The following is a 17,893-nucleotide window of genomic DNA, read 5'->3' on the forward strand; positions in this document are numbered from 1 at the left end:
AGTCTTTGTGGCGAGCTAAGCAATCAGCAATGTAGCTTCAAATTTAATATGAGAGAGGTATCAATATTCTCATCTCACTCTCGACCAGAAAACAAATAAGCATTTTCCCCAAAATGTTGAATGATTTCATTAAAATGCCAATAAATATTGAAGATGCATCTAGAAAATCCACCTTTTAATCAATTAAACTGTAAATAAAGTGAAGGCAGATCAAATATCCTGCTCATGTTAATGTGTATTTAACATTCGCTTGGTGTCTCATGTCACAATGCTAATGTAGTGTTGGCAAATCTAGGTAAAGTCTTCACATGAATTGGGTCAGGTTCACACATCACAGTGAACTATTTATAGTTCTTCTATCCTCACCACCCAGATATCAAGTATACACACACAGTGTGACAGGCACACCCATTAATGACCCTGCAGTCCTTCTCTTCCTGTCAGGCGTCTGGTGTATCCCGCACTCGTCACCCTGCTGGTCTCCACGCTCACGTTCCCTCCGGGCTTCGGGCAGTTCATGGCTGGACAAGTGAGAAAATGTTTTCACACTCCTCTGACAGTATGAAAGCGTGCCTTGACTGTCGGTAAACGACTGATGATAATTTGAAATGACAGGAGAGTCGATGTCAAGTTGTGGCTCGTGATTTGGGATTACTCTAAAGGCGATGTTCTCTGCAGAGTCACGGTCAAATTTTTCGAAGCAGCCACCAAAAAAACTGATACAGTTTATATATATATATATATAGTTTACAGTCATACAGTTAGGATCCTTTTATATTTAGACTTTTCTAACCATGCTTCTCAATTGATGACTGTTCTTTTACCGTTAACTGCGCTGGCATCAAGAAAGTTTGATGCTCGTTTCAAGAAAGTCTTTAAACAAGCTGATTTGTAAAGCAGGCGAACTGAACTCACTTGCTTTACAAAATCAAGAATTTAATAACCCAAAATTACTACTTACCACATATACTTTATTTCACCAGGACAATCCACTCTGTGTCATTGATGCTATCATTAATCGAATCCTGGGAAACAAACTATACAACAATAAAATAGTTAACGCTTGTCAACTAGCAGTACCACGTAGCATTTCCAGGAGATGTCGCCTTTTCTGTTGACCTTGTGTGACCCTTTGGGCCTCCTAAGCTGGTCTGTCAAGTAAGAGAACATGAGAAATATTCAGTTAACTTAATTTTCTTGCGTCGACCCGTCAGCTGACGCAGCACGAGTCTCTGGTCGCGCTGTTCGACAACCGCACTTGGTGCCGTCAGGGCGTGGCGGAGGAGTTCGACTACATCAGCCACCACCACGCCTGGAAACACCCCCAGGTCAACGTCTTCATCACACTCATCCTCTTCATCATCATGAAGGTGGGCTATAGACACAAGTCTATAAAATATGTAGGATTTGATAACGTTTTAGGATTCCTCACAGAACTCTTGCCTCTCTGTTTCAGTTCTGGATGTCCGCTGTGGCCACCACCATGCCTGTTCCATGTGGGGCCTTCATGCCAGTTTTTCTTATTGGTGAATAAAATTTACTGTATTTTCTAAATGTCTCCATGTTTTCTAAGTTTCTTCTGTAGTGGTAAGAAAATAACTTTGTGCTGTATCTCTGTGTGTGTGTGTGTGTGTGTGTGTGTGTGTGTGTGGGAACAGGCGCAGCATTTGGCAGACTTGTTGGAGAGGTCATGGCGGCCATGTTTCCTGATGGCATACATGCTGACGGCAGCGTGTATCCCATAGTTCCTGGCGGTTATGCTGTAGTTGGTGGGTTGCTCTAAATCTGTTCCTTTTTTCCCCATCTCTCTGTACTTCCCCATATTATATTTAACTTGTCTCGATAACTACATTTCGGGCTAGTTTTCACTTTTCCTCTCTCCTGCATGATTGAAATTGACACTGCTGAGAACCTGCAGCCATTTTTTATCACTTCCTACCAGCTTATAGAATGTGACAGATGAAAATTGAAGGTAAAAAAAGGGAAATCTTTAAATACAACATGGCCATGGTTGTGCCTCAGTGGTAAGTGTGACAGGGTGGTGTTAAATGTATTAAATTAGAATGACATTCTGCAGAAAAGCTTGTTTGGATTTTCTGTCTTGCAGTAAACTCCTCTCTGATTAATAACACAGTTTGCATATTTAACATAACATATTGAAAAGTCCAGTTTTTTTTTTTCCCTGGTAAAAACATAACCTGATCACGCACACAAAGTCATTGATCTATTAGCTGTATATGAGAGAGACTAGGAAGAAAAGTGATTGTTCTTTAATCCACTTCCCTCCTACACAGGTGCTGCAGCGCTGTCTGGAGCAGTCACCCACACTGTATCCACAGCAGTCATAGTGTTTGAGCTGACTGGTCAGATCTCTCACATCTTGCCTGTGATGATCGCTGTGATCCTGGCCAACGCTGTGGCCCAGTCGCTCCAGCCATCGCTGTATGACTCCATCATCCGCATCAAGAAACTTCCCTATCTGCCTGAACTTGGCATGGGCCATCACGAGTGAGTCTTTGCATGCAGTGATCACCTTGTCTTCATTGAATTCAGTGTGAGTCTGTGCTGTCTGTGTTGTTTTTGATTTTGCCTTGTTGTTATCTCCTTTCTCCCCCTTCTCGTTTCCTCACCTCCCTGTACCGCCTTCTTCCATGTTTCCAGGAAGTATAATATCCGTGTGGAGGACATCATGGTCAGGGATGTGCGCTACATCACTCTTAATTCTTCCTATCGGGAACTGCAGGAGATGCTGCTGACTGGTCAGCTCAAAACACTGGCCCTGGTTGAATCTAGAGGTAAGAAAAATAACCCATCTTAACAATTTTTGAGGTTCACCTTAATGCTCGTTCAACAACCTTGTAATATTTCAGAACTAGAGTTGACATCGTTTGAAATGTTTGGATTTTAGTTCTGATATATCTGCATTTCAGTTCAGAAACCAAAATGTTACTTCTAACTAAATGGTGTCAAAACAAAGACAAGAAATAAATAGTCTGACTGGCAAAATCATGATTTAGGAAGTGAACCAAAGACAGTTTCAATACTCATCTCTATTCAGCACAAAGTATTAAAATGTTTCATTGCACAGCAGATTTCAGTTCCTTCAATAAATCCCGCCTTCATGGAGGCTGATCATATTATTCCACTGTATTTATATCAATGAGTAGGGACTAAATATCAGAAACACTTCTACTATAACGCAGAACAATTGAGCAGCACCACAAACTTCATCCTCTGGCTAGATGTAACAAGCTAACTGGAAATTCTGTACATGTAAATAAATAGCTTATTTGATTTTCCACTTTTGCCTCTGTGAGCTTTGCCTGCATTCCCTACGTTTATCTCCTTTCCCAACACATTCCCTGTCTTTCCTTCTCCTCCCTCTCCCAGACTCCATGATCCTTCTGGGCTCCATAGAGCGACTGCAGCTCCAGGCTCTCCTCTCTTCTCAGCTTGGTGTCCAGCGGAGACTGGAGTACCTCCGCCAGCTGGCCCAGGACAATGGCACCCAAGATCACCTGCCCAGCCTGACTACCGACAGCACACCCAGCTCCCCCTGTGCCCACACCCACACCAATGCGTCAACCAACACTCGCCAAGCGGTCCGCTTCCTGGTGAGCACCCAACAGGTGTGAGGCATCCGGGGGCGCCAGGACTGGTCTGGGGCAAAGTCTGGCTTGGGTTGGGTTTGTAGCTGTAGACTAAAAGTGGATCAGACACAGCATGTGTGAAGCATGTAGCAGTAGGTAAAGGCACAGATAGACAGCTGCTGTGGTAAGTGTTTACAAATTGTATAAATGTCATTTAATTTCTATATTTACATTAACACATGTCTTCTGTCTCTCTGTCGTCTGTGCCCTTACCTGTGCTGTCCTGTTTGTTTATGTGCATGTGCTCGTATTTGTCTGTTCTGTCTTTTCCACTGTGGATGTGCATGTGTGTGTGTGTGTGTGTGTGTGTGTGTGTGTGTGTGTGTGTGTGTGTGTGTGTGCGCACGCGCGCTTGTCTGTGGCTTCCTCTGTTAATATATTTTCCGTGTAGATCTCCACAGAGGAGTCTTCCTCCTTCAGCCCAGTGGTTTCCAATGTTCAACTTCCTCTGAAATCTGCCTTGAAAACCGTGTCTGCCATCAGCGACACAGAGACGCCAAATAGTATGTACTTTACACCGCTGCACAAACATGCTCACCGAGGAACACTGATGTGGGATGCGGCGAACAAACTGATTGAAAAAAAGCCATATTTCAATTTGATCCATGAAAATCTGTTGTTTTCTTCCCTGAGGCTCTCAGACCCTCTCCTGTGCTGACCAAGACAAGGAGCTACTGGAGGTGAGAAACAGATCAGGATATAATATATGTATGGGTGCAAGTGTACTGTATGAATGTGACATGTATTGTATGCATGGATGTGTGTGCTCTCTCTGAGTCCACGCATATGCCGTCCACCTCCACCTCCTCCTCCTGCTAACATGCAGGATATCGATATCTACCCACTGGCAGCAGGGTCTTCCCGTGTGATCTTACATTGTAGATTTTTGTTTTAAAACTTGTGTGAATCATAGCCCCCCTCACTATGCAGCACATTCTCTACCAGTCAAACGCTTTTTTGAACATCCTGCATTTTAGCTTACATTTTACGCAGTGCATGATGACGTCATGCTGTGTGGTCTGTCTGTAACCGTTTAAATCGTTGGGTCAGTCGTTAAAAACTCACACTGTGTAAGCAATGCTCAAATACACAGAACTTTATTCTAATTCTAGTGGAGATCCCAAAGCCTTCATAGATGCCAATATGTTAGTATTGTAATATGTATATGCAATTTTCCACTTGGATTGATGCAGCCATAAAAACATGGTCTTTGCTCTTGATTTCTACTTTTTAACTCACCAGCAGGCTAATATTTTCACAGTGACAACACTAACATGCTGATGTTTTATGGTATTTATCGGGTCCACCATCTTAGTTTAGCATGTTAACGTGCTAACATTTGTCAAATTAACCAATCGACCATTAACCAAAGTTAAACCTGATGATGGCGTCAGATAATAGGTTAAATGATCATCAAAGCTTTTACGATTCATCCTGAGGGGGGAATGAGTGTTTGAACAAAATTTCAGGGCAATCCATTCAAAAGCTGTTGAGGCATTTTACTAAAGACTAACGATGGTGGCTCTGTTGCAGGAACTGATACACAGCAGCTTAGCAGCTTCAGTGAAGAGCTGGGCCAAGAGCTGATTTAATAGTATATGACACAGTAAGACAGTGTGGAATAAGATGATTTTTTTCAACTTTAAAACTGCTTAAGGGGGCATTTTAGGAGAAACATGATGGCTCAAATTATTTAACAAGAATGTTTAAAAATAACATGTTCAAAAACCTTATTGCGGTCGTGTTTCTACCATCCAATGTTGCATCAACATTGGGAGTCTTGTGCAGATTTTGTGGCCTCACCTTCATCTGTGGTGTAGTAATTATACCCTTTCAGCAACATTGTGCTCACATCACTTCTCCCAGCAGAAGTCAGACTGGGATCCAATGTTGCCCTGACTCCATGTAAGAGGGTAAAACTGTCCAGTTTCACTGATGCTGTGTTAATGTTATGCTGTGTTGATGCCTTCTCTCCCTGGCTGGAAGAGCCCGGCTGGGCCGGCTCCTCCTGAAAAAAGAAAGCCCAAACGAGTGAGGATCTCCATGGCGGTAAGATTGTCTGCCGCCTAGAGACTGTTGCTTAGTAACCGTTGCCTTGCAACACGTACGTAGTGAGTGCTGGACCAAAATATTTGTGGTGCTCCGACCAAAGCATTAGTGGCTTTGCAGAGAGAGCAAGAGAAAGTGTGTGAGAGAGACACTGATAAAGCTGTTGTTTTGGGGTTTTTTATGAGTTTTAAAGCAAGTGTTTCTTCAGCTTTCGCTCTAAACTACTGTTAATGTTTGTGTGTGGTTGTGTGATTGTGTGTTTTTGGTGTGTGTTTAACTTTGAGGTGCTTAAAGTTAATGGTGTTATGGTTGTTGGTGTTTCAGGATACTGGGTGCTCACTGTGTTACAGATCCCTGTGTTGGTACACTCTGTATATCTTGTGTACATAATGGAGTTTTGGCATACTTACTGTATATCAAACTTAATGTGTACAAGGACGATCTAGTCCATTAGTCCATTTTGTCTTCTAGGACTCTACTGAAGTGGAAGATTGTATGACCCCATCAGAGGTGAGAACCACACTAACAGAAAATATACAAAATAAATTTTTACAGTTCAAGAGGTTTCACTGTCTTGTCATCCTTCTCATCGCAGATAGCAGAGTGGGAGGAACAGCAGCTCGATGAGCCGGTGGACTTCAAGAACTGCAAGATTGATCCTGCTCCCTTCCAGCTGGTCGAGCAAACCTCTCTGCATAAGGTCAAATATTAACTAAAAGCCTTGAAAAATTGTGAAATGTCATTTTCAGTCTTACCACAGTAGCCCATGGTCTTCATCAAACAATATAAATATGTAATAAAAATGCCCAGAAAATGTACAAAATAAGCACCAGGTGGGAACACTGTTAATTGAGTAATCATTATGCAGAATGGCCCATTTCAGAAAAATGTATATTATTTTACTGGATTGCAGTTATGCATCAACTTGCACATCACTTTCATGTTGCAGCTGGGAAAAGTGGAGCTGATATGAAATAATACATCATTTATTTGTTGATATTTTTACTACTTATCTCAATCTTTAAAGTCCATACGATTATCAAATAAATGTAGTGGAGTAAAAACTGCCACATTTCCTACTGAACTGTTGTGGAGTAGATGTATGAAGTAGCATAAAGTGAAGTGTAAATATTCAAATACAAGTGCATTTATGCAGTACTGTACCTGAGTACATGTTACTTTTCACCACTGGTTGTGTGGAGGACAACTGATGTACGAATGAGGTGTCAGCTTTAGGTTATTGCTCAGTTTTACAGAGCGAGCATGAGAGCATTCATCTGTGCAGCTGACTTCATGTGCTGTTAACAAGTCATATTTTCACATTCAGCGCAAAGTGACCTTGAATGGTTTCAGTTTCACTTTGATTCATGAAACTGCAATTACACACACCAGTAGTTGGTGTCCAAAATATAATTTGCCTGGTCTGGCGTAGAGACCCTGCCAAAAGGCAAAAATATCACGTTGTTTGATCCTGGTGTGAGAATTTCCATAACCTTGATCCAAAATGCAAATGAAACCCCTCCCCGAGTCTGTATCCAGGCCATGACCCATCTCTCCTCCCCACAGACGCACACTATCTTCTCTCTGCTGGGTCTGGATCACGCCTATGTGACTAGCATGGGACGTCTGGTTGGAGTGGTCTCGCTTAAAGAGGTCAGCACGTTTGCATTTCTCTCTGAAAATGTTATCTGTATATGATTGTTAATGTTTACCTTTTCTTTTTCTTTGTCTCTCTTTTTTAACTTGCACTGGCTGTGGCTTTGTGTCTCCAGCTGCGGAAGGCAATAGAGGGTTCAGTGACAGTGACTGGAGTAAAAGTGCGCCCTCCCTTGGCCAGTTTCCGTGACTGTGGGAACAGCACAAACGTGTCCGAGGTAACAGAGCTACACAAGCTGTGCATCCGCCACAGGGGGCTCTCATTGCCACGGGAGCCCAACCTTCCTGACGTGGAGGAGCAACCCGATCTCCCGTATAAAGAGATTCCTGTCAACTTCCAGGACCAGTCAAATTTGCAGCTGGAGACAGGTACCACAAATCCGTTGTCGGAGTTGGTACTCCAGGAAAGCCCCTCATTCACCGAGGACCAATCAGAGTTTACTTTTGACTGCAGCCCCTCCCACACTGAGGAGTCGGAGCTGGCTTGTGACTATGACCCCCCTACCCACACTCCTGAGCCAGATGAAACAGAGCAAGAGCAAGGGAGTCTGTCTCTTAACAAGGACCTATCAGAACCTGAGGTAGAGGGTAGCCCCGCCCACACTGAGGATCAATCAGAATGATCAGAGGGGATCCATACCGTCGCCTCATGAATGTGACGTTTCTTACGTTTGTAGAGGTCACCCTAACCTCCAAGTCCAGCCTAGATACCCATGTTTCTAACGTTTTTGTGGCACGACTGAGTGAGTAAGTGAAAGTGAGAGTGAACAGGAGTAGATATGTGATACTTAGTATTGTGTTACTGTGCAAATACCTGGATAAAGTGTGTAGTAATGGCTAAAGCTTAATCTGTATTTTTATTGCCGTTCACAAATCCCATGAAAAGAGCAAAACCTACAAAAGGTTTGTCTCATAACATTCCTGTTCTGTCTATGACTCTTTAAAGGGAAACTCTTGGGAAACAATACTTCATAGGTGAACAATACTTCATAGTTTTCATAAGTTGCCTCAAGTGATGTCACTCGAGTCAACATCAGTTGGACTACAGACTACAAGTCTGAAAATAAAAAAAACCCTGGGTTTGTGGAAATAGAAAGAAGTGAGTTTATCGGTCTTCTGTAGCTCCTCTGCTTGAAGCTAGATCATCCACTACTAACATGACACACCTGAATGTCTGACCTAATTGTCAGCAGGTGAGTTGCACTGTGGGTAACGTAGGCACCAGGTTTTGAGGGAGGAGAGGTCAGAGACTAAAAGAAGACAATATTGTTGGTTCATCAGGAGTCCGACAGTGTTACAGGAGTGTACTGATAGGTCAGTGGAGTCAGTGGCGTATCCTTTTAAGAACAAGTAGGGCCAAACACATAGTTTTCAATCATATCATGAGTCTTGGACTCATGAATATCAAAGTGTTTTAAGAACTTGTACATGTTGACCTAAATGTTGAATTGAAACTATGGTCAAAAAAGGTCAAGAATGAAGAAAACTATGATAAAATCAGAAGGTTTGAGAACATCTACTAATGGACCTTTAGGTAAAATTATTTTCATAAATCAACAGCAGGGCATCATGGGTAATGTGACTATTAATAGTAAGCAGTGCATTTGTTGGGGCTTATTTTCGTGTCAGTCTAACAGGTGAAAATGTTGGCCAGTATTATCAGCCAATTTGTGCATCAGTGTGGCTCATTGATGTGTTTTTAAGCGCTGTCACGGAGGAATAATCTACAACATAAAACTAATTTGGTCTTTTCATGAGATTTGTTGACAGTAAGAAAAATAAAGAACAATACCAGCTTTATCTTTTAAATGCGTGTCTGTGTGTGTGATTGCATGTGTGGGACACACTTTTCGACGCTTTCCCTGCCATGCTCAAATCTGGTCCAGGCTCGTATACGTAATTTGAATCGTCATGCCAAAATGACATCTTGTAAACATAACTTCAGGCACTACAAGAAAGGGAAATAAGTATGCAAATACATGCAAATCACAGAGAAGAAAGCACAGCTAAGATGTGGAAAATTATTCTAATGAGCACACAATGTTATGAATTCAAACTACTACCTTTTCACTAGCACTGGACTAATGCATCAGGACCAGACTTTGAAGGCTAACAACATTAAGATATCATGATGTTGGTTGTTTGTTGGCTGATATGCAATAAAATTCCAGTAATAATGCAGTTAAAGGTGATTTAAAAGCAACAGCGTCATCACTAGTTTACGTAACTCTGCTGTCCGTTAAATGTCATTGTTATCATTATTTTTTTCAATTTTACTACCAAATATTGGTGTCCATATAAGCCCCCCAGAATCCCAGCTGGGATCTGTTCACATAAAGACAAAGGCAGCTTCCAAAGGTCCACCAGGATTAGTACAGGGCTCCAAATACTGATGAAGCACATTGTAATTATCATGAGTATTATTTACTGCACATGTAGCCTTGTTTGGCTTTATAGGGGCTGATTCCATAAGGGCGATGCAGACTTGTTAGTCTTGTCACTTGAACTGCCTCCACATTTTATGGTATGTAAATTTGCTGTGTTTAACGTGTTTCTAGCATGTTAAAGGAACAACACTTGAGCTCAGAGTGAAAGGGAGATACTGGCTGTTGTACAGAGCTCACAAAACACACACACACACACACACACACACATGTATGCAGTCTGTAGATATTAACATGGTGATATGTTATCGTAACCCAGCCTGGCCTCAAATGCAATGTTGAGAAATGTAACTAAAGTATGAAGCACAGTGATACCCACAAGTTCAAAAACTATTGCAAAGTGTGTGTGTGTGTGTGTGTGTGTGTGAGTGCGAGGGAGAGTCCTTGTTATGACCTTCAAATGGATGTAAGTAATTTAGCTTCATGCGACAATTTTGAGCCATGTTTCACTCTTATGTGATATCATCACAGCACACGCTCATTTTCATGTGTGTAAACATCTGTGCAACGATTTATTGACGTCTTAACTTTTTGTTTGCATATACAATGTGAAGTAGTGCTCGCCATATAAGATAATGTATAAGGAGTTAAATGTAGAGAGTGTATAAGCTAATTTGCAGCGTATCTAGTTAAGCAATAAGTCTGTAGTATCTCCCTTTATATGGCGCTGGCCTGTATATGCTTTGTACATATGAAAATACACGGATGATATCTACGTACCTGCTACTGTACATAGGAGAATTATGCATTTGAGATCCAACAGCCATTGTTATTTTTCAGAGGACATGAAATTGTTTTTTGTACATGAGTGAATGATTAAATTGAAAAAGAAAAAAAAAAACACCTTTAAAAAAAAAATAAGCTTAGAAGCTGTGTTTCTTCCTGGTATGCTGAGTTTGTGATTGTGCAGGGGGAAAAAAAGACAAAATCACCTTTCAAAAAGAGCAACAACAACTCATATTTATATATGCAGGACATTCACACTTTCAGTATCAAACATGGCCCGACCCACATGACACAGCATGAAAATAGATAGAAAACACAGATAGAAAACCAATCCAATAATAGCAACACATGACTCTTCACAAAAATGTACAAAACTCAATTTGAACAACAGCTTTACATTCTGGTTGAACTCTGTTTAGAGTGGATGAGAGATTGAAGGCAGTGAGTGGTAGGAATGGGTATCGTCAAAAATATTATGATTCTAGTACCAGTACAAGTACTCTTAAAATGATACAGATACCATGAGAAATACTTTGATGCTCTGGCAAGTTGAACTGGCAACTCTGTCAGATGCTACATGCTCAAAGTCAGTCCTAGCAAGTGGAGAAGAGATGATCAGAGGAAGGAGATGAGGAAGAGGAGGAAGCGGAGAGATGTTAACAGTGAAAAGCAGAATAGGATATGTCATATCCAGAATCAACAAGGACTCAGAGAGACGAAAGGATGGACAACAAATCACATCAAAAACTCTTTCTCCTCCTTCTTCTCCTCTACTTCATCCCTCTCCTCCTCTTCATCGAAAGACGCCACTCCAGAGGAGGCCCGGTCAGAGAAGAAGCTTCTCGGGCTGCAGTGCCACACTCGGACCTCATGAAACACGCTGCCCTCATCCTCCTCGTCCTCCTCATCTTCCTCTCCAGGAGACTCGGAAGTGGAGTAGCAGGAGTCGAACCTGCTGCTCCTGGCACGAGGCCTCCACTCGGGTTTGTGGTGGATACACACCTCGCTGCGCTGCTCCTGCAAAGGAGCCAGGTGCTCCTCATGACCATCCAGCCTCTCCTCCTCTTCCTCCTCTAGGAAGGGACTCATGCAGTCGCTGGGTAAAATAGGTGAGTTGGTCTGGGATGAATGTGGGTCATTATGAGACGCAGGCCTACCACAGAGCAGGCTGCTGCTGCTGGAGCCCAGGGGACTGTCGGAGGGCAGTGCCTCTTGGCCATCAATCTCAGGCTGGCATGGCGCTCCTGTGGTAGGCTTGGACGTGGCGGCGTCTGAGGGAGGAGCAAAAAATCAGAACACCTGGGGATGGATGGATGGATAATTCGGGAAGGGGGAGGGAAGATGAGGTGTTTTGTCAGTGATGATGATGCCGAAATGAAGATGACGAGTGAAATGAGATGGAAATGGCAGCGATTGTGGATACCTGAGCTGGAGAAAGTGCGCGTCTGTTCATTGGTGTGGAAGTCCTCATCGTTGTCGTCTTCCTCGTCGTCGTCATCCACAGATGCCCAGGCACGCAGCTTAGCCTCAGCTATGGCAAACTGCTCAGCCACTCCTAGCAGGAACACAGGTCGGACAAATTAATGCAGGAACTTCGTGAGAAGGAATGACTCAGTGGTTGTATGAGGTTGTGTAAGATTACACAAAAGTTTGAAGAACAAAGCAGAAAATATATTTATGTCTGCTCTCTGTGTCCTGTTAATCATGTCTTAGTGCCTCAGATTTGAAACGTGACTCATTAAATGGGATGGGGATCACTGAATTAATGTATCTGACAGGATGAGCCCAAAGAAATATGACTTTCAGGAAGTTAAATTGTCTCCATCTTGCCAGTTTTTTACAAAACTATTTATATTTGTCTGCCACTGTTTTAATTATGCCATATGTTTCCCCCCCTGTACTGTTTTCAATCAGTTTTAGGAACATGCAAAATTTATTGAAATCAAAACCAGGGTTTTATAATCTGCACAATATGTGCTTGGTATCCCCTTTGGAGCTTAATAAAGTTCATCCTATCCTTTTGTATCATATTCTCTTGTGTAGTTGTACATAAAATATCAGAAAATTGTGAAAACTGCCAATCACATTTTTCCAAAGCCCAAATTTACACCTTTGAATTGCTCATTTTTTGTGACCTACAGTCCAAAATGTAAGTATATTCACTTTACAATGGTACACAACAAAGAATAAATAAATGCTATAAATGCTCACATTTAAGAAGCAGGTATTAGCAAATGTTTAGCATTTTGCTCAAAAAATGAAAATTCAAAATGACTGAGGTTAATATTTTCTCCCTTTATTATTTCATTGTTTCAGCTGTTGTTGTCTTTTTTGAAATCTACAGAGCATCGCTCTCTTTATTTCTGAGAACTGATCGAGATGTTCTCAGGAATAAAGAAATGTATGCACCCTACTTCCCTCCCCCTCTCGCTCTCATTCTCTGTCTTGATCAAACCACGCCGATGTCACCGACGCCAGAGGATGAGTCACAGCAAAACAACAGGAGCTGATGTACCATTGGTGGGCAGTGAAGTGTTCTGGGAGAGTGTCTAATAGGCCACCATCTGCTGCCAAGACAAGCCATCACCCAAGAGACAGCGTGGTAGGCGGGGAGAACCGCTGACATGCAGGAGTTTTAGGGGATTAGGTGCATGACAGAAGGTGGGAGCTGCAGCTAAACCAAGCTAAGTAAGAGGATGCCCAAAAAAGCAAGTGACATACAGACACAAGCAAGTTAGACAGCCAAAGCTGGATACAAAACATATCCTTGGCTAAAGGTCACGGGGATGAATACCTGCAGCAAACCGAGCCTCCTTCTCTCCTTCAGTCAGATGGCAGTAGGAGCTGAAGTGGGAGTGGGCTGCCGGTGGTGGGTTGGCAGGTTTGGGCCAGCCTTTCCACTCAATGAGGTGGGCGACCCGGCCCTGAGCCAGGGAGGTGGGCTTAGTCACATGGTCCCTCACTGCCTGAGAGATGCCTGGAAATGAGACAGAGAGGTAGACGGTCAGAGTCTGACGTTATGAGTGGATCAGAGTGTAAAAGCAGAAGAGGTAAAAAAGGTTGTTACCATTTAAGGAGGATCTGGCAAGTGCTGCAAACTCATGGATGCCGACGCTTTTCCTCGAGTCTGCTGGAGATTTTCCTGACTTTGGAATCATTTCACCCTCCTCAAATTTCACCTGCAAGACAGGTTTTAAGTATGAGAAAAAAAACAAAACAAAAAAAGCTCTGAGTTGTCCACATCCACATCAACATCCAGCAGGAGTTACCTGTACATTTTTGCCAGTATTTACACTGTTAGATTATTTGTGGGAAACATTTTAATAGCTTCTAAATAAAAAGCCCAAACTCAAATATGAATCACAGGACAAACATACTGAAAAACATGCGACTGTTGCCTCCACGACAAAACAAATGCTTCATCCCCTGGGACAAAAGGACTTTTCCTACCTCTTCCTCTCTTTGCCTCTCCCTTCTTTCTCGACTCCTGGACCTCAGCCTCATCATCGACATGCAGAGGTGGTGTCACGGCGCAGCAAACCAGCACAACTAAAAACCGCAGCTTGGGCTCACGAGTTTAAACCACCAGGCAGACAGGCAGGCGGACAAGCAAACAGCTATGCCCTACATTTACTGCACAGATGCTAAAGCCACAGTAAGCCGGCGAAACCGGTTGGAATGGTTGTGGTCGAGGGGGTTGAGGGCAGTGGTGACAGTCTCCATGCAAACATATGGCGTGTGACCAGCCTCCGGTAAGCAGCTCCAGTCAGGCCTACTGACCCCAGAGCTGCTAATCCCTATTAAAAGTGATAGTGCTACCTAACTAACGTAATGTCTAAAATCAATTCAAATATGGCTGCACCTAGCAGATCTGGTGGGTCAGCTTAGTCTGTACCTGCAGTAACACAGGGACAACTAGGAATATGTCTTGTTCGCAGGGCAGGTGACTTTCATCAGGGAACAAAGAAAACATGTGGCCTGATCACAACTCTGAGCACGTGTATGACTTGACACATATCCTTAAGCAGATTGCCTCTCAAAGCAGCTAAGAAAGTTGAGTTAAAGGCTTACGTTACAGTCAAAAATGACAGTAAATGTTTGTCAGAAGCCCACGGGCGTGTAAGGGGGAGCTGAGAGGCAGCGATATGAAGATGCAAACACTCAACACACCTCAAGAAGTGAGCCTCAGCCGCAAAACGCACCTGTGAGCACAACAGATGTCACTCATGCTCAGCCCTGATAAAGACGCCACATGTTCGGCATGAGGAGCTCAGCACGGCTCCCCCGTCCCTCCCCCGAGACTCAGATTTCAGAACTATGGACAGCTCAGATCTTCAGTCGTGTCGACAAAATGAGGCTCGAGAAACGAAAATCAGCTTTTACTGTCAACTTAAAAAACAACCGCAAACACCGTCAGAAATGGAGATTATTTTAGGTCATGTGCCGCTAAGCAGCTTTTGTCACCACCTGCAAACTGTAAAGCAGCAGTTCTCTTCTCAACCTCCCAAAACAAAGCAGAGTCCCTTCGTCACAGGCTCCATATGTCTCTGAGTTCTGACAAATATTGATTTTCCCTGCCTAACGTTCCTGATCGATTGTTTTGTTTGGATCAGGTTATCTTTATCACTGATCCTTCCTGTCTCACGTGGCTGTGGTTTGGTTTAACTTCTGAAAGGAGTCAATTGATAAGGCAACAGACAATAACAATTTTGGTGAATGATTAATTGTTTAAGGAATTTATCGAGCAAAGAAATGCCAAGTGTTCAGCTTTGTAAAATTCCTGTTTTTCTGTGTGTCATTGTGAACTGAATATAGTTGTTTTTGAATGCTGAATGAACAAAATAATGTATCAAAAAAATTGTGAAATATTTTCATTATTTTCTAACTTTATCAAATGCTAATATATCAAGAATAATTGATAGATTCATTCAAATTTAGATGAATTTGTGAATTTTTTCTTTCCCTCTGATATTTGCCCTTTTCTCTCATTAAACCAGCGCACCTGGACATGATTTGGCCTCTCTGGAGCTGTTAATTGTGATGAAGCTTTTAAAAACTCAGGCTGATCGCCAGCCATATTTTTGCAGCTGACAGATACTGCTAACTGACGTTCATTCAAATAACATGTGTTGGCAACGTTTGCAAATGCATTAAAGGTGCTTCAAGTCCTTTCCTTCCAAGAAGTGTCTGAATTGTTTTGTCCACTCTATGCCGATGCGGACTAGTGTGAGCCTTTTGACACCAACGCACTCAAATCTAAGCAGGATAATTTGCTTGACTTCCACGGTGCCATTGATGTGACTTTACGGGACCAACAAGTGGGAGGTGAGCCTGTTTGACTGCAGCCAAACACGAGCCTTCAGCTGCCATGAAAGGAGGGAGCTGCAGTGCAGATTCTTCATTTATTTATTTATTTATTTCAGGAAACGCATGGTTTAATTGAAGCAAGACAAGCTCGCGACACATCATCCCGCCATTGATGGGCTGCAGGCCTGTAGCCTGCAATTATGAGGGGGGAAAATAACTAAAGAGGCGCGGATGCTGCAGCGAGTCTCCTGGCAACCTCTGAAGTCTCCATCTGCATACCAATAGCTCCATACCTGCATCTTGTAAACACCACGGAAATGCCAAGAGACCCCTGGCCCTTTCTATGCACCTCCGCAGGACTAACGACGCTCGTATGGTTGTTATAACCCCCTTCCTCCTCCTCCTCCTCACTCGGCACCTACCTGGAAGTCAGACCGCGGCGGCTCATGATAATGCGCTTAATTGTCTCCAATCCGATCAACAGATGACAGCGCGCCCTGTTGTCCTCCCGCTGCAGCTTCTGCACCGATCATCAATGCCACACGGTCGGCGGAAACATGCTCCTAACTCCAGCATTAGGTCCCCAGCACGGGCGCACCATTTGTTGCTCGGTATATGGGTTACATAGGCTGCCCAAATGTCTCCCGACTGCAAGCGTCATCAACGCAAGGCGGTGTCACAACACCCCCACCCACCTCCTCACGCAGCCAAGAAAATACAGTAACCTGCAGGCTCCCTGGAAAGCACTGCAGCTGATTTCCACTTGTCATTTTATTGGATGTTTTTAGCCCAAACCATCCGCAGTCATTGTGATTGAACAGATGGTGCAGGCTGAGCGGTTCATGTGTGGACATTTACTGCAGCCTGGAGTCAAGAAAACGCCGCAGAGGACTTGCCAAAATTATGTTGGGAAATAAGACTGTCATCGAGGCCACTTTGACCTTATTTCTCCAGTGATGTAGAGAGAGAGACTGTAATTGGAAAATAAAATCAAACACACGCAAACCTAATGTTCAACAGAGGGGGGAAACAACACTGGAGCCCGACATTCACTGTCACTGTTGTAGTTTGTTAATGTGCCAATTAGTAACACCTGACTTAAACACCCGCCCACCCACTTTGAGCATTTAAATTTACTACATAAGCAAGTAATAAACTGAAATAAATCTTATGTCAGCGTACAACTGTAATATCTTTTTGCTGCTAATACATGTGAAATAAGGTGGGTGAAAGTGTTGTCTTGCCTAAAAAAAAAATTTAATTTGTAAGTCAAAATACAACAAAAAGGCCACATTTAATCAGACTAATACTGATTATAACCAGGGGCATTCGTGCTGAAATGATTAGCTGATTCGTCAATAGACTGTTCTGATAATTATGTGGAAACGCCACGCATTAATCCTAAAACTGAGGCTCATTTCCTGGTTTATTTCTGTGGACTGATAAGATTTGTTGCCTGGAATAAACTTGAGGTCATCCCAGGAACTCACGATGGACATGTTTCACCACCTACACCACCAAAACAGCCACTCCACAGAAGAATGGCACAACACAGGAGAGCCACCTCCACAGGACAAGACTCAGCTGTCCACCTACATCTTAAGGAAAAGGGACATTCCTTTGATGACAACAATGTCCACATTCTTGACAGAGAGGACAGGCGGTACGAAAGAGGGGTCAAGGAAGCCATCTATGTTAAGTTGGAAAAACTTCACTTAACAGAGGTGGTGGATTTAGACATCATCTTTCTTGCACTTACAATGCTGTCCTCCCATCCATACCCAGGAAGTTTCACTCCAATCCACATGAAATCCATAAGAACAACAGGTCGTGAACCTGTCATACCTGAACTCATTAACAGTAACACAGCCATTAGCCAGTCGTTAGACACAGAGGGCCATCACTGGCAGTCAAACTACATAGACAATTTGCAGGACTATCAGATCCTTTATTTTAGTTTCACTTAGTCACCCCCACTGAGTTGTATATATTTGTTCCCCACCAGTCAGTTTTTTCAGAACTGATGAAGCTGCTTGGATTAGCAGCAAAACGTCTTCAAGC

The 17,893-nt window shown here is 43.0% G+C and overlaps 2 protein-coding genes and 1 long non-coding RNA gene across 4 annotated transcripts in view; 2 read left to right on the top strand and 1 right to left on the bottom strand.

Moving 5' to 3' along the window:
• Positions 1-10,621, top strand: part of clcn2a (chloride channel, voltage-sensitive 2a) — a 38,577-nt gene extending 27,956 nt beyond the window's left edge. The window contains exons 12-25 of the mRNA XM_046407563.1: positions 445-529; positions 1,215-1,370; positions 1,457-1,526; positions 1,659-1,769; positions 2,295-2,508; positions 2,662-2,795; positions 3,391-3,614; positions 4,042-4,153; positions 4,284-4,330; positions 5,637-5,699; positions 6,171-6,209; positions 6,295-6,399; positions 7,266-7,352; positions 7,472-10,621. Of these exons, the coding sequence (XP_046263519.1) occupies positions 445-529; positions 1,215-1,370; positions 1,457-1,526; positions 1,659-1,769; positions 2,295-2,508; positions 2,662-2,795; positions 3,391-3,614; positions 4,042-4,153; positions 4,284-4,330; positions 5,637-5,699; positions 6,171-6,209; positions 6,295-6,399; positions 7,266-7,352; positions 7,472-7,978 (1,954 nt within the window). The 3' untranslated portion in view covers positions 7,979-10,621. The remainder of the gene's footprint in view (positions 1-444; positions 530-1,214; positions 1,371-1,456; positions 1,527-1,658; positions 1,770-2,294; positions 2,509-2,661; positions 2,796-3,390; positions 3,615-4,041; positions 4,154-4,283; positions 4,331-5,636; positions 5,700-6,170; positions 6,210-6,294; positions 6,400-7,265; positions 7,353-7,471) is intronic.
• Positions 10,622-10,733: 112 nt separating this feature from the next.
• fam131a (family with sequence similarity 131 member A) lies at positions 10,734-17,719 on the bottom strand. Of its 2 annotated transcripts, none has more exons than XM_046407560.1 (5): positions 16,255-17,719; positions 13,593-13,704; positions 13,320-13,502; positions 11,949-12,080; positions 10,734-11,796 (listed from the first exon to the last, which is right to left on the bottom strand). In XM_046407560.1, the coding sequence occupies exons 2-5, from the start codon at positions 13,681-13,683 to the stop codon at positions 11,261-11,263; spliced, it is 942 nt and encodes a 313-aa protein (XP_046263516.1). In that variant the 5' UTR covers positions 13,684-13,704; positions 16,255-17,719; the 3' UTR covers positions 10,734-11,260. The 2 variants fall into 2 exon arrangements, with proteins under 2 accessions (XP_046263516.1, XP_046263515.1); XM_046407559.1 differs by lacking the exon at positions 16,255-17,719 and adding an exon at positions 13,976-15,374.
• On the top strand, positions 15,575-17,003 carry LOC124068954. The gene is made up of 2 exons (XR_006845002.1): positions 15,575-15,850; positions 15,949-17,003. It is a non-coding gene; the product is annotated as an uncharacterized LOC124068954 (long non-coding RNA).
• Positions 17,720-17,893: the final 174 nt, after the last annotated feature.

This window comes from Scatophagus argus, chromosome 13 (genome assembly GCF_020382885.2).
Source record: "Scatophagus argus isolate fScaArg1 chromosome 13, fScaArg1.pri, whole genome shotgun sequence".
NCBI classification, from domain to species: domain Eukaryota; kingdom Metazoa; phylum Chordata; class Actinopteri; family Scatophagidae; genus Scatophagus; species Scatophagus argus.

Coding starts and splice junctions, on each gene's coding strand:
- fam131a (XM_046407559.1), bottom strand. CDS start 14,038: ATGTCGATGATGAGGCTGAGGTCCAGGAGTCGAGAAAGAAGGGAGAGG. Junction 13,705..13,975: donor AGAGGCAAAGAGAGGAAGAG/GTAGGAAAAGTC, acceptor CCTGTCTTGCAG/GTGAAATTTGAGGAGGGTGA. Junction 13,503..13,592: donor TGCCAGATCCTCCTTAAATG/GTAACAACCTTT, acceptor TCTCATTTCCAG/GCATCTCTCAGGCAGTGAGG.